Raw genomic sequence first — 16687 nt, 5'->3', positions numbered from 1 at the left:
AGGGTGGTGAAATGTGTCATGAGGTAACTTGAAGAGGAACTTGACAGCATGAGAATGTTTGGCGTTTAACTGCGTTTAACCGCAACAAGGGTTCCGTGATGCTCTTTGTGGTGAAGCAGAGACGACTTTTTAAATCCACTACTTTAACTTTCTATAGGCTGAGGTGAAAAATGTAAACAGAGAACAGAGTTACATGTCATAGAATGGAGTCATTTGCAAATCAAGAAGCAGCTTTGTTAAAAACTCTTTGACGAGGTGTCATTCCTGGACACACAGGGAGGCGCTCCCCTGATAAATAAAAATTTAAGGCACACTCTTTTAAACTTTTAATGTGTCTTTAAATATAAAGATATATATAAAGGTTTCTTTTTCCTGAATGCAGACCCTAATTTTTTTTTTTTATCACAGACACAAAGATGAAGCAGTTGATTATAAAGTGTTTCTGCTTCACCGCACAATGCCTTTAAAATTTTGACTACAATTAACACACATAGCTGTTTTTTTGAATTGTTGAAAATGACCATTATATTATTTTAAATAGTTTATGTGACTTTGACTGGAATGAATTGAATTGAATTGAATTGAATTGAATTGAATTGAATTGAATTGAATTGAATTGAATTGAAAATTAAATAAAGTAAAAAAAAAAAGAAAGAAAAAAAAGCTAATTTTAAATAGCCTTTCTTATTGTTATTAATAGAAGAATAACAGTCTATGATTGGAATATGTCTACTTTCTTTCAGGATCAACACACTAAAACAAAGCATTGTGTTTAGAATGACATAGGCACTTGCTGAGTGTGACATATTAACAATAATCGTATAATTGCAGGACTATATTCAGCTCCGTGGGGCTTGTTTAGACCCCGAGGAGGATTTCCTCTGAGTAACGGCGCTGAACTGCGCAAAGGGAGAGTTGGGATTTCACAATAACAGCAAAGTTCAGTAACTATAGAGGAACCAGCTGTCCCTGTGTGTCGGTGGAGGACAGTCTGTGGCATGACTGTAAGTTGTTGGACGTAAGTTGTTTGGCTTAAGTTTGAAGGCAGTCACATTAGAAGTCTCCGCGCTGGAGCGCGCGCCTATGTGACGGAGCCGTTACATGGAGATTGGTGCGCAAAGATGCTGATACTTCTCCCTTTACTGTCAGTTGTGTGCGCCGCACAGGACCACAGCATTTTCGACGGAACGTGCCCCAGAAAAGGTAAGAACATCCACTCATGTTTGTTTGTTTGTATGTTCGACTGGACTTAAGAGAAGATATACATTTATTCAACAGAATTCAACAGAACCGCTTAGTCTGAGAGAAGTTTTTATTTCTGTTCGGTTCACATCTTTCTTTTTATTTTAGACGTCGAAGTTTGATGTTTTCTGTCTTTGAATAATCTAAATTGTTACTATTATATTATATTTTCAACATCTACTGTATGTTTTCAATGTGTCATGTAATAATAAGAAGAATTGGGATAAAACTGCTGGAGTGGATATTACGCTTTAAGTCAACTCCTTTGCTTTTGAATGTGCACTTTAATTGACCAGGGTCAGGCAATAAATACATTTTTTTTCTTCTATCATCTTTTTTAAGCATAAAACGAGTCTATTTGGATAGCTGTGTTTCATAGATTCCAGTTGGAAATGACAAGTAGATGGGAAACATGGAGAAAGGAAGGGGGAAAAGTGTGTTGAACTATGTGAAGACTTTCATTTTAAACTCTACATACAAAACAGGAGAGTCATAACTAGCTGAGCACATAGATAATCAGTGGAACATCAGACAATTTTAAGCAATGCGAGCTTATACAAGGACATTAAAATACAGAACAGAAAAAGAAAGAGTACAGACTTGATAAAAGAGGAAGTTCAGAAGCAGTGTGTAATTTTGGTTATGCAATGTTGCATCTTTCCTGTGCTGTGTCCTGTCAACCGTAACTTGCACACGAAACAAGGATCATAATCAGCCATGCTTGTATAATCCCAGAGAGAAAGCAGAGACACTTCAGAATGATGTTTTTTGTGTTTTTGCAGACCCCCCAGCTGGTGTGCTGGTGTTATCACCGGGCAGTAACTTGGTTCTCACTTGCAAAGGTCATGTAATGGTGGACGGAGTAAAGGTCAACATTGATAACAACTCAAGCATCACTGGGAAAGAGAGTTCCTCAGTTGCATCCACAGACGCTGGAAACGCGATAAACAATCACCAAATTACATACAGGTCTGAAAAAGAAGGATTTCACACGAATCCTGAGGCAGAAAATACGAGTCACAGATTCACGGATACGGCACACACAGATTCTCCCACCACTCACATGGTCCAACCAACCAGTGCAGGCAGACTTCTGAAGAGCGAGTATGACTGGGAGGTGGATGAAGACGGGGAATATGAGGAGGACGAGGAGGAAGATTTGGGTGAAGGGAGAACAAGAGTAACAAGAGGCATAAAATCAAAGCTTCAGTGGAAGTGGGACGGGAAGACAGTGGAGACAGGAGTGAGAAACCGGAGTGAAATCACACTTGAGAGAAGAGGGGCTTCACTGTCTCTGTCGGCAGTGAGAGCGTCAGACACTGGGAGATATTCCTGTCATCACAAAGGCAGAGAGAAGTTCTCCTTGAAGGTGTTAGTTTCAGGTGAGTCATGTAACAATAACACAAATGCCATTTATTTTACTGCAACATAAAGTCATTAAGTTGATAACAATACAAATTATGTACAAAGCAAAGTGGAGAGGGTGTTTAAAATGAGGGACAGTCAATATAATCAAACAGGGACGTTCAGAATTGGAAAAACCAGTGTGGAATAGTTCCAATAAAACCTTTAAAACCATTAAAAACATACAGTGCTTAAATGTATTACACCACAGTCTAATGTAAGGTTTATGCCACAGCTGCCCTAAATTAACAGCACTGGTAATTATTAATGTCATGTTTCTATAACGGTTAAAACACCAGAAACCAAAAAAAAACAAAAAGACCTACAAGTTGTTTATTATGCAATAATGATATATCGACATTACGCGGTTACAGCCTCTAAAATGAGTGTAAGATTTAGTGTATTTTAATATCATTTAAAAACGATTTTAATTACCCTGAACAAAGAGGTTTTTTGTTTGTTTTTTGCTGGTGTAAGTGTGTTCTGTGTGGTTGTAAATAGCTGAACTCAAAAAGAGAAAAAAATATAGAAAAATATATATATTATATGATTCGGTTTTCTGGGGATGTAGTTTGCAGCAGAAGGAAGACATTTATTTTTTAATCAATTGTTAACTTTCTGAGATTGGAAAGATTTCAGCATTTTGGATAATAACTCAGTACAAAAGTCAGTATTGTAATGTAATAATAGCTTATGTCGGTCTGAGTTACTGTGTAGTTTAGTTGAGTGTGCTGACACTGTGGGACACTGAGTGGCCTTGAGGGAGGTTTGCTTATTTAATGAAATACTGACTGTTTAGTCGTCAACATGAACAAAAAAGACTTAATTGTAGCCTGAAGACGAACAAATGACTGAGTGAATTAACATAGTCTTATCTGTCAGACCCTCCTGAGCGGCCCACTCTGTCCTGCTACAAGAAAACACCAACCAGTAAGATCCGCTGTGAGTGGAAGCCTCAGCTGCCTGTGATCAAACAGATGAGCGCTTACCTCATACTGAAGAAAAGGTAATGATCCCCTGTGACAGGTAGTTTATATTATTTAACATAATTAATTTATGATGCAAAATGAATCACTCATTATAACTTGATATCAAGTAGCGGGCCGCATGAAATTGATTGGGGGCTGTATGTGGCACGTGGGCCGCCATCACGTTGACCATTTCAACGGTATGAGCGGTATTGACAGTAACATTAAAGTTATAAATGTTCCATTTATAACATTTAAAAAAAAAAAAAATGGAATATATGCAAATGTGTTTCTCACAGAATCAGAAGGTTAATGTTAATCTTCTTAATAAACACACATTAGGGAGCCATTTCTAAGCCAGAATCCTTTTTCTTCATATGTAAAACATGAATAAAAGTCATTTTCCTTTACTGTCCTCGTTTCTTGTTAGAATAACACAATTCAAGCATTGGCAGATTTTATTGGAAAATTAACTTAAAGATATGTTTTATCCTTTAAAAGAAAATGGCTGAAATGTCTATTTAAGTGTATAGGATACAGTGCATTTAATGATACAGTGCATTTAAGTAAGCTTTGCATGAAGTTAAAGTGATGAAGGGTTCTGAAACATCGGTGGAAGTTTGGGGATTGATAACTGTCTTTGCATCATGACTCGTCATAGTGAGGGACTTTCCTCTCTGTCCTTTCGCCCTCTTACAGCCTGTCAGAGACGTTCCATCAGTCGCGGTGCTCATACTCAGGACAGCGCTCTCGTTTTTGGTGCGCTCTGGACCAGGACGAGGACGAGCTGCGAGTGCTGCACATGGCCTACCTGTGTGTTTCCAGTATCACAGGCCAAGTCGCCAGCCCCCTGCTGCCTTTCACACCGATGGAAATTGGTACTTGAGTGTGTCCACGATGTTACTGTGCATTTGTGATGCGATGTAAAAAGGCTGTGCTCACTCTTCCCCTCCCCGCCCTCACAGTAAAGCCAGACCCTCCGTCAGATGTGACAGCCACACAGGAGGAAGGACATGAGATGAGGATAAAGGTCGCCTGGAATTTTCCAGCCTCCTGGAAGCTTCAGGACAGATTTTATCATCTAATCTATGAGGTCAAATACAGGCTGCTCGAGTCGTCATTTACTGATGGCCAGGTGTGTTCTGTCAATAAATATGTTTCTTTAACGCATGTGCTGTACATACATTATCGACGTGTGTTTACTTTTCACTTGTTTATACAGGTGAAAAGCATTAAGCGTCTGCATTCACACACCATCACCGATGCAATTCCTGGTGTTCAGTACCTGATCTGGCTCAGAACTAAGGAAGAGTATGAAGGTCAGTGGAGTGACTGGACTCCACCGCTCAGTGCCAGCAGCTGGACAGGTAAACACACACATGCACACATGGATTAAAATAGATTTCAAATCAAGCCACTTAAAGCATCAAATGTCTGTGAAATTGAAATCAACGTCTAATGAATCAGCTCCATGTTTCTCTGTATAGCAGTGTCTCATATCACCCAGAGACACTGCACACAGGACGTCATTTGTTTTATGTCAAAGCAAACCGAGGCGACAGTGACATTGCACTAGTACAAACAGCTCACTGTATGACTGAAGACGCACAAAAGTGCCAGAAGTGAATTTTACAGTTTGTCTGGATAAATGCTTCTTGCCCCCGCCCACCACTGCACTGCTGCTGTATGCACACAAGCGCTCCCTGAGTCAGGTCTGATAGTATTGCTTGACAGAGTCTGTTTTCAGATGAAAGATGCAGCACACAAATGATGTTACATAATTTAGATTCTCGAAAAATTAATAACAACTTTTTGTTGAGCAGCCATTGACAAGAAAAAATACCCACCTAGTATTATGATCATGGAAGTGGCAAAAATGGAGTGGACCTGTAAATCCTTCAACTTTCTCAACAAGTAATCCAGTAATTCATTATCCACCTGGACCGTCACCTGACACAGACAAAAGTTGCCATGACAACCTGAGGGTGCAGGGCTCCTGTTTCCTCTCTCTGTGAATGGGTTTCCCGAAGAAGTTGTGCAAGTACATACAGACTTTTACCTCGTCCAGTCGTCCTTCCTCAACTCTTTGAATTGACTTCCTCTGTTGAACAAATGTCGGAAGTGTTTATTACATTTAAAAAGAAAGTGACACGTGGCCTTGCATATGTTGGGAGTGAAGTTAGAGCTCGTTCATAGTTCTCTCCATAGTTTTTCCTCCTCATCTCATTTGTGTCATCTCTCTGTTCTCCTAATAAAACAGCCAGTGACCCTTTGATAGAAGACAGAAATCATACTATTTAACAAACACTAAAGAAGGCCTCTAGTAGCCGAAACATTAATCTGCTGGTGAATGTGACTCCTCCTCCAATAAATAGCTCAGATTGTTATTGTAAGCAAGGGTAGAGAACCTTCTCTAAAGGTTCTGACAATGTAACTGGGAACTTTGTTCTGGGAACCAAACATGCAACCAAAAACTAATGTTAGGGGAACGTTAGGAAAACTTTCCATATCAAGCACATGAAAATCTATAGGGGGGAAACCTTCAGGGAACGTTCCTGCAACCAAAAGGTAATGGTACATTCTGGGAACCAAAAATTTAAATTTTGGTTGAAGACTGGTGGGGACACTGTGCCAGCGTGCTGTCAGAGCAGCACATCTCTCTCGTCTCCTCTGTGACTCGTGGCGATATTTCTGCTCGGCTGTGATGCGTTCACTGATGCATTCACACACTACTCACACACACACACATTGCCCTGTCTCTCATATTGGTTAAGGACAATCTGGTTTTCTCCAAATATTGGTGGGGACATGCTGTGAGTGGATAATATTACACTGCAGCCTGTTGCAGATCTCCTGGACCAATTATGAGTACTATTTACATACACACCCACATTTATAAACGTAGGGCCCAGATCGAGAAATACCAGAATTCCCCTTTTCATGATACTTTACATGATCACTGACTTCTTTTCCTGGCAATGATAACCATATCTGCATGTATGTTTATTTCCTCAGCTCAAAAGATCGGTGACGAGCTGATGACCACGATGGTGAGCGTTTAAAGTGTCAAACAATGTGTCCGTCATTAGGACAATCATCCATGCTCTCACGCTCTCCTTCATTCTCCTGTGTAAACTCACATTGTCTGCTGTGACACTGTCTCCAACCAACAGTTCCCAGAATCCATGGAGGAAGGATCTGCAACAGAAGACGACGTGTCTGATGGTATGAAAGCTGGCACACACAGTAAAATATCATTTTTCTGTGTCTATGTGAGTGCGTGAGAGAGAGGGGGGAGAGAGAGAGAAATGAGAGAAGAGAAACCCCTCTGCCCCACTGGGCTTTAACAGGAAACCATATCAGTAATAATAATCGAGGCATAATAATGAAACAAACTACAGGAAACACGGCTCAGTACACTTAACTCTCTCATTCTCCCCCTCACGCACACTCACATATACTTGTATGGACATTGTTGTCTTGTCCTAACAGTTCCTGGACACGTCATTAGGGGAGTGGAGGTGTCGCACCACGTCCTGTGGATCTGTGGTTCATTTCTTCTCTTGTCAGTCCTTTTGGCTGTCTACATGTTCAGGTAGCGAGATGGTGCACCATTGTGTGATGTTTCCACCATCTTGAATTTACGCCCCGAGTGAATTCTTTGTTTGAATTTCAGACACAAAGACAGACTCATACATAAACTCTGCTGTTTGAGTGCCATCGTCCAGTCTGCTGACTCGCCTCAACCTGCAGCTTCCACCCAATCTGCACCAGAGGGACGGGCCCTGGTGACCTTTACCCCACCGTTTCACAAAGAACCCCCGCCTACAGAAGCAGAAGAAGGGGAAGAAGAAAATGAGGAAGAAGAAGAAGAAATAGAGGAGAGAACAGGAGCTATGCATTTCAACAACACAGGTTATTTCTGGATCCTGAGGGAGTAATGACACAAAAAAGGGTCAAAAACATGCAAGAACATTTTGTTTTCTTTGTATGGTTGGATTATTGTTGGTTTTCTTTCACTTCAGAACGACTGTCTTGGTTGAGAAAAGGAAACTGTACTTGGAGTCCTTATGGTTCCTCGTGAACTGTTGGAAACCACCTCGGGGACAACTTGAAAAATCTGCTTTCTCTAACTCTATCTCATCATTCCCAGAGACTGGAATTTTCAGGATATCCTGCAGCCTTTTTACTAAAGATGTATATCTTGAAATAGCAGTAAAAAAAGTGGGTCCCTGTATATAAATGTATGAAACACTGTCTATCTATTTCACACCTAAAATACCTCTGAAAATACTCTCTTGTTGAAGTATTTTGTCTGAACTTCAGTCTCCTGTGCGTTCTTATCGAAAATGTGTTGATAAACAACGACACTTGGATGCAGCTGTGAAGTTCTGCCGTCTGCCTGCCTCGTATACACTTATGTCATGAGTTATATCACTCACACTCTGCCCTAAGTTTGCAAATATTCTTCATTATGTTTAATTTTTTATACCCTACCATGTATATTGTTTTACTCTCCTTTTTTTGCATGTTGTTCTGTTGTTGTATCTATGAGGGGACCTTGAGTAGCCTGCAAAACTCAGGTAAATAATAATAATAAAAAATAGTAATAGATTTCACCAAGAAGTCACCAAATTAATATGCAAAAATAACATTCAGCTTAACAAATGTATTAGACCACCACTCAAAGCCACAGCTGCCCTAGCATTGGTAATTATCAAAAAAAAGTGCAATGATTAATACACCAGTTTGTAGAAGCTCTTTAACCGAAATGTAGTATTATTGTTATCCATTCATTTTCAATGTTACTGTTTTTATAGAAACTGAATCGGCTCAAATTCAGGTATAAAAAATAGTTGTGTTTTTTTTTTTCGTTTTTATGAATGGTATAATACACTTGTTAAGTACTGTATATGTGTTTATATTTAAAGAGAAAACATGCACAAAATGTGATTCATTGTTTGAAAATTGCTCGTTTACCCATTCAAAAATAATGTTGTTCATGTTACAGAAACGGCACTAAAAGAAATAGTTGGATATTTTGTGCGCAAACTTACTATTTCATTATTTTTCCAAAATGTGAATTTGGTCATAAAAAAAAAAACTGGGGAAACTGTGGTGTCTGCGCGCCCTCTAGTGGAAGTGGCTGTGACTCGCCTGTGCTTGTTGCTATAGAAACGGTTGCTGCCAAGCGTAAGAAAGCACGGTGTCAGCGGCAGGTGACCCCTCGGTGTCCACAGCCGTGTTCAGTGAAACATTTGTGGGTAATAATGGCAGGAAAACACGGCGCGAACCAATTGGACGTCAGTGCTCTGAGTTGTGAGCAGCAGCAGACGCTGCGACACTTCAAGGTACAGTAACTTTACTGCAGCTGGAGACGTTTTACGACGCTGTGTAAGTTGTGTTTAGTCTAAAAGTTTAGTTTCATGTGTTTCCTTTGATTCCTTTGATTCCAGATCAAGACGAGAATCGCCAATGAGTCATATTTGATGTCGCATCCAGAGGTGGATGTGATGGTAGGAGACTTTGTCAGGTGAGTTCACTGAACACGTAAACACCGAAACAAATGCACTGGAGTCGTTCACGCGACATTTACTTTTGATTTGAATACAGAATAAACTGAAACAAATCCCACAGAGTGAAAGCACCAACACCAACCTCTATATTTGCATGTTTATCCGTGAAATTCTCTGCAATAAAAACATAGATTCAACACTTTTATCAAACTAGAAAATGTCATAGTATGAGAGTGAATCACAGTCACTTGGATTCATTTGTTTGAAAAAGAAAAAGAAAATAAAAAAAGAGCAGAATGTGCTTGTGACAACATTAAGTGTGTGTAACACTTAAAAGCTACACAAAATAAACACTACTTTGTTTATTCAAAGATGGTGACTAGGCTTTTGTGTTTTTTCAACCCGCCTTTATAGGTGCACTGAAGGACTATTTAAAAGCTCAGTGTGTAACATTTAGGTGAAATTATTTTTTTGTAAGAAACTATAGGTACTTGTATACTTTTTTCACAAGTCACATAAATATATCAATTGCTGTTTTTACCCTTTCATTCCCCCAGAATGAGCTTTTTATTTTTTATATCAGGAGCCGAGTCAGCTCTCCACAGGCTTTTACAATAATAATATCAATTGTATTTTTTTTAATTTAACCTTTATTTAATCTGATAAAAGACCCATTGAGATCAAGACCTCTTTCACAAGGATGACCTGGCCAAGAATAGCAGCAGCACACGTCATAGTTAATATAAACAGAGAGATAACAGTTACAAAACAAACATTGAAATATAAAGGTGCAATTAAATGGACAAATAAAGAGCAGGAGTTATGTTTGCAGTAACCATTTAAGACCACAGGCACTGTTCAATGGATCTGCAATAATAAACTTTATTTGTATAGCAACTTCCATACAAGGATTGCAGCTCAAAGTGCTTCACAATGATAGGGAAATAAAATTTAAAAAGCAAATGCACACATAGTGGAATGAAAAGGAAGAGTATCGAGTCAAGAGGTTAAAGCCCTGTTTAAACTTTAAATAATGCAAAAAAAAAAATTAAACACAACACAGGGTGGAATAAAAAGGAGCTAGTTGAAGGCGAGAGTAAATAGACAAGTTTGAAGTTATTTTTTTTCGTTAATTTTCTTTCGATTGTTTTCGACTGTCCAATAAACCAGCAGTGGACGATCACAGTGTTCTTTACTTAACGAACAAGAGAGTTGGCAGTGTAGCTTGGTTCTAGCCCATGCTAGTGCTTCGTATACAAGGAGGAGGAGGAGCTTAAAGACAACTATAATGTTAGACTTATATTTGGACTAATATGCTCTCTCTTCCTGGTTCTAGTGGAGAAATGAGCAGCAATAGTCAAGTCTGTATTCGTAAGCATCTTTTTGATTTATAAATGTTTAGTTTTTTTTAGTTTTGATGAGTTTCAGTGTACAGAGAGTAAAGGGACAGTAATTATTGTGAACTCATATTTTAGTGTCTGCCTCAGCATGAATATGTCAGAATATGTGCAGTTGATCACCTAATAATGTATTCACTCATTGCTATTTGCTTTGTTGTCTTCTTGTAGAAAAGTGCTTCTTCAAAGGCCCACTGACATCCGTGAGTTTGCTGCAGGTGAGTCACACACACACACACACACACACACACACACACACACACACACACATGTTTGCTCAGCTATTCTTCTTAGGACTCTGCATTGACTGTCACTCGTTTGAACAGCCTAAACAAATCGTTATTCCTAACCATAACCATAATCTTAACCTGACCACAATTCACCTCACCAACCAGTTCCTCAGAAATGAAATTTTGCCTCCTGAGGACGAGGTTTTGGTCTCCATGAGGACTACACGGACCTTGTCAGGACCTGTTTCTAAACCTGTGTCTATGATCTTTTTTCAGATTACTTCACCAACCCAAACCTTCACACAAGTCTTGTCTCAAAAATGAAAGAAGGCAGTGACACGGAGTGAAACACACTCGTCAGTCGCGGCGGCGCACACGTGTCATCTTTGTGCATCACACGTTTGAACTGTTTATGTTTGTCTGCTACACTAAAGTCAGTGGATGTAGCTTTGTTTGATTGACTGTTGTCACACATAACGAGGGAGAACATAATGTCCCGTCTTAATGACTGTGATGTGGAGTTAATGAGAAGCACAGTGTCCTGTGGGTATTACAGTGCAAACTGTTTGTCACATCACTCACATGATTAATTAGAGACACACTGAAGAGTTCATTGTGAGCACAGTTTAGTTGAACTGTAATCTGCTGATATCTGGGATGTTTCCACTCTTACTGACCACAATCCACATGTGAGTGTCACTTCAGCCCACATTTCCCCATTTATTTTCATTTGTTTTGCATTCTAATTTCTTTTTAAGGTGACATATTCCTGCTTATTTCTATAGTTAGATATGGCAAACTCAATTTTAGCGAGTGCAATAAATGTACAAATTGTTCAACAGCTACTGTGAGGTGCGTAATGTTTGAACTCAATGTTTACCATGATTTGATGGGAATAAGCACAGAGGTGGATTTACTCACGTTACTGTAAAGGAGTAGGTTTTTTGTGTACTTTTTAAAGTTATTTGTATAGTACAAATTAAAATTTGTAATTTAAGTTTTACACAAGTATGTTTTTTTTTGGAAGTACTGCATTTTGCTACATCTTAAATCACATCCGTTACTGAGTAAAAAAATGGTTGGCCTGAATTAAAATAAATAAATAGATAGAATAAATCATGCACCGGAAACTGGTGAATGAATGATGAGGACAGGTGAATGAATGATGAGGACAGGTGAATGAATGATGAGGACAGGTGAATTGGTGCTAATTAAGGTCCTTTTACCCATGTTGACTGATACATCATGTGTTTACATATTTGATTGTGTCAGCAATGTAATGTGTAAATTTACCTTTAAACCTTTAATTAAAAACAAATCATGTGAGATTTGTGTCTTGTCCTTTTTGCACGACACAAGAAAGAACCCCATCCTTGTTAAGAAAGTACCTAAGTAACTTTTACTCTGAATGCATGTATACACATATATATGTGTGTATATATATATATATATATTTATATATATGCATGAATTTGATGAGATTTGCAAAGATTTGCACAGTTTGCTGTAGAGAGTCCCAAATACACACATAAAATCCTACAAAATGATGTTGTGCAATAAAACGTAGTTTATGTTGACGTTTATCAAAAGACTTAATTGGGTCATATATACTTGCCTAGAAGCGGCCTTGGATGTGAATAGAGCTTTGAATTGCCTTTGTTAGTTCATTTGTTTTGGTTGTGTAATATCAAATAAAGGCCTTTGAAATGATATATGATCTGATATATGAACCTCGGAAACTAAATAGTGCTAAAGAGTGCTCACATCGCTGGCCTCCAACACCTTCATCTCTTTACTGTGTCTCCTTTTCCTCTTATCTCCACGTGTCTAGCTGCATTTTTTCCCCATCTGCTCTCATCTTTACAATTTACCCTTTGCCTCTCATTGAGTTGAGTATTTATCTCAGCTGTGTGTGGTTTACAGCGATGTGGGGTAGATTTCAGAGAAAAACCTCGCTTGCTTCATCAAACAACCCCATCCCTCTCTCTCCCTGTCTCTCTCTCTCTCTCCCTGTCTCTCTCCCTCTCTCTCTGTGAGGGCGTGGGCTTCACCTGCTTCATGTAAGTAAAGGTCATCAGTAGCCAGTGAACATCAGGAGAAGTGTGCTGGAATAATGCGCCTGTCTCCATTTTAGACTGAGTTTTAATTGGTTTGTTTTTGATCGACGAGGAGCGAGACACAGACTCTGTGAGTACAAACGAACTAAGGTATGTACTCTTCTTGTACTCTGTGGCGTTTTGGTAGTTTTATGGAATTGTGTAAAAAACATTAACATGCACGCACTGAGACTGTGGGACCTCAGTGGATTTATGTGTTTATGTTTAGACAGTTATTTGTGCTGTTGATTTGATTTATTTTAAAATTTGTGATCGCTCCCCGCGACATACAATCGACAAATATGGAATGCGATGCAGTACTTTGAGTTTTGATGAGTAGTTTTGTGATATTAAAGAGATCAGTGTCAGTCTATTCCTCCACCCAAGGTCATCATTGGTCATAATTGAACACAATAAAATAAATCCAAAGCAAACAAATTAGATGAATATGCAAATGTTTACAGTCATTTGGATGGCAAATCCAAGGCTCACTGTGCCTCAGTACACGGTGTACACATTTCTCACAGCATGTTAAGTCCATAGAGTCTCCTGCAGGAGAGGCAACAGAGATGGTAACCAGGACAGTGTGATCACAAATCCTCAGAGGGGGATGTTGTTCAAAAAACTGGAGGTGGTTCACTAGGAGACATGTTCTGCAACAAGTGGAAACATAATTAAGAAAACCCTTGCGTCCTATTACCTTTTTATGTCATGGGAAATAAGAAAGAGACGTCATTTTAAAAAGGCAAAAAACTTAAAAGCTGTGTGAGACTCACCTGTAATGTGTTAATCATCATGTTCAACAGAAACAAAGGTGTTTGCACCATGGTTTCAACAAGAGGAACATTTTCCCTCCTACTCTGCGTGGCCTGTGTCACCTTGGGTAAGAAGCTCATACACACTGTAACTGCTCACATCTGACAAAGTGTCTGCATGTGTGTGTGTGTTAGAGAGAGAGCTGTGTGTGTGTGTGTGTGTGTGTCTGTGTGTGTGTGTTATGAGAGCCTTTTGTAAAATGAGTCACAACGAATGTTTACCACAGGCATGTTTTAACTGTGCCGCATATAAATTATGGAGGGTTGCTATGTTACAGGATTCAAGCTGCCGGAGTTACCAAGCCCTGATGTGAACATCAGGTAATTCTGCACGTGTGTGTGTGTGTGTGTGTGTGTGTGTGTGTGTGTGTGTCTGTCCTGCATTTGGTCGATTCCTTAAGAGACCAAAAATAAAAATGTGTGAATAAGTGATCTGTCGACCAAGGTTATTATAATTAACGGAAAGTAAAAAGATAACCAAATATAACATTTTCGTTAACTGAAATAAAAACTGAAATAGAGTTTTTTGTTTGTTTGTTTTTAAAAAGAAGAAAAAACAATAACTAACTGAAAATAAATAGCATGTTTATAAAACTAACTAAAGATTAACTCAAATAGTGATGAAAATGTGCTTAGTTTTCATCTTTGTTAATGTATCCTTTTGGGTTCATATCATTGTTATTTATTATTATTATTATTATTATTATTTATGTTGGTTATATGTTTGACCACATTTTGCACTTCAGGTTACTTTCTTGTAGACTGTTATGATGGTTGTATTTTGTCCTAATACACTTTTAAAATGGCATCTTTTGCTGGGTTTTTATGACACGCAATACTCATTTCACCTTTTTAATTCTTGCACCTGGCAAAAACTAAACTAAAATTAAGCTTTTACAAAAACTAAAAACTAGCAAACCTGCTCTAAAAACAAATTAAAACGAACTAATTAAAGACAAAAAGTCAAAACTTAATAAAACTAATGAAAAACCAAAACTATTATAACCTCGCTGCCGACTCAGCTTAAACGGATAGTTCCGTTTTTCTTAAGTGTGCTACTACTGTCAAGAACCAACCTGTGAATACTAAGAACAAATACTACGAAAATTATATTAAAACAAAAAAGAATAAAGATTATATGAAATAAAATATTTGCCTCTGTGTCCACTGTACAATACCTGAATAAATAAGTTCCTATATACAGTAAAGAGTATTAGAAAAAGTATTTGAACCCAAATAATCAAACTGTGTATAACCTAAGTGTTGAAATGTGCAATGACATTTGTACCCTTCTTATAATAAAATATAAATATAATAATAAAAATATACTCCTGCTTAAGTCAATAATATCTAATACATTCAGACAACTTTTTTTCTGAATCTGAAAATAAGTGTCGCCACAACACAGGAGCAGCTGCTCTGCTGCCGCCTCGTTTGGTAAATTTGTGTCACAACATGAATCTGAACAAAGGATTTCAAACACAGAAGTTGCAAAATAACACAATTACAATTCCTGATGGGGGAAACAGTGATGAATACCTTCTCTGTGCTCACAGAGAAGTTGTCGAACAAGGAGAAAAAGCAAACGTGACTATAAATTAAAGGGTGATTTCAAGCATTTTTTCCTCACTTGGTCAAATGAAGAATAAACTTAAAATTATTATGCTGCTGTTTGTTTAATTCAAATTCTGTTACAGAGTTCTTTTTTATTGTTTGATTTTTTTCAGATCTTTTACACCGTAAAGAGCAGTGTAGGGCTTTTATTTGACTTTTAATGACTTTGACGTCGACTTTGTCAATTTTATTATTTTTTTTACAATCCCAACTTCCTCTGGCGTGGGGGGAATGAGTCATGTAGCTCAAATCCACTGTCTGATGATCAAATAACACATTTATCATTTATCACATTTAACAATACATTTGTCTTTGAAAAAAAACCCTGTATATTTATTGGGTGAGTGGCCATTTAAGCAGGTATGTATTTTATTAGGTTATTCCTTAGTAAAGAGGCTAAAACATTTTTTTTTAGAGTCCCTGCTGGCAGCCATATTTCCAGTGAGAGCTCACGTCTCAGGCTGCGTGTTTGGCAACTTATCGCTTTAATTAACCAACTCCTGTTTCCACTCTCATTTCTCTATCAGTGATTTTCTTCTCGGGGACAAAAAGTCCATCTTTCCCATTACCAACCTGTCCATTTTTTTTGATGTCCTGAAGTCAGTCACCGACAAAGACCCTCGATTCCCCATGGCTGACTTAGATGAAATGGTGGGGAGACACACACACACGTACACACAAATACATTATAAAACAAATAAAACACTGCCTCTATTGTCTTTGTGTGTACGCTGGTGAATATTTAGATCACAACTTTAACATTCTTTTTCTCTTTTTAGATGTGCAATTGCACATTTCTTCTCGAAAAGATACATCTGATGAAAAACTCCTCTGTCAATAAACTGAAGACTGTATCCTGAAAACCAAAAAATTCCTGGGCGAAATTTTGATCGTGCCTGCTTTTTGCTGCCGATAATAACTTGAAGCTTTTAGACCGGGGTGTCCAAACTTTTTTTTTACATGTGAAAATGTTCAGGGACCAATGGTCACTTCACAACTTTTTTAACAGTAACTTTTACATACAGATGCACTGTTTAATTATAATTAGTCATCTAACTATTATATTTTTGTCACATTTTGGATGACAGAGTATACTGTGACTTTTTTGACTGATATTGCACGACATACCAAACTATGACGTTTTGGTTTCATTTTGGACGACATACTATACTATGACTTTTTTGATTCATTTTGGACAACATACTATACTTTGACTTTTTTGATTCATTTTGGACGACATAGAATACTATGACTTATTTGACTGATTTTGGACGACATACTATACTATGACTTTTTTGATCGATTTTGGATGACGTACTATACTATGACTTATTTGACTGATTGAAGTCGACAAACTATACTATGACTTCTTTGACTGATTTTGGACAACATACTATACTATGAC

At 38.1% G+C, this 16687-nt stretch overlaps 2 protein-coding genes across 2 annotated transcripts; both read left to right on the top strand.

Moving 5' to 3' along the window:
• Positions 1–944: 944 nt before the first annotated feature.
• il6r (interleukin 6 receptor) lies at positions 945–8233 on the top strand. The gene is made up of 11 exons (XM_044033206.1): positions 945–1203; positions 2025–2624; positions 3529–3652; positions 4314–4492; positions 4580–4749; positions 4837–4981; positions 6630–6664; positions 6788–6839; positions 7107–7209; positions 7291–7529; positions 7640–8233. The coding sequence occupies exons 1-11, from the start codon at positions 1122–1124 to the stop codon at positions 7696–7698; spliced, it is 1788 nt and encodes a 595-aa protein (XP_043889141.1). The 5' UTR covers positions 945–1121; the 3' UTR covers positions 7699–8233.
• A 134-nt stretch (positions 8234–8367) lies between these two features.
• LOC122774329 (RIIa domain-containing protein 1) lies at positions 8368–11598 on the top strand. The gene is made up of 4 exons (XM_044033477.1): positions 8368–8965; positions 9071–9147; positions 10699–10745; positions 11034–11598. The coding sequence occupies exons 1-4, from the start codon at positions 8885–8887 to the stop codon at positions 11102–11104; spliced, it is 276 nt and encodes a 91-aa protein (XP_043889412.1). The 5' UTR covers positions 8368–8884; the 3' UTR covers positions 11105–11598.
• Positions 11599–16687: the final 5089 nt, after the last annotated feature.

This window comes from Solea senegalensis, linkage group LG9 (genome assembly GCF_019176455.1).
Source record: "Solea senegalensis isolate Sse05_10M linkage group LG9, IFAPA_SoseM_1, whole genome shotgun sequence".
Lineage (NCBI taxonomy): Eukaryota > Metazoa > Chordata > Actinopteri > Pleuronectiformes > Soleidae > Solea > Solea senegalensis.
The sequence above is the reverse complement of the archived record's forward strand: the minus strand, read 5'-3'. Positions and strand labels throughout refer to the sequence as shown.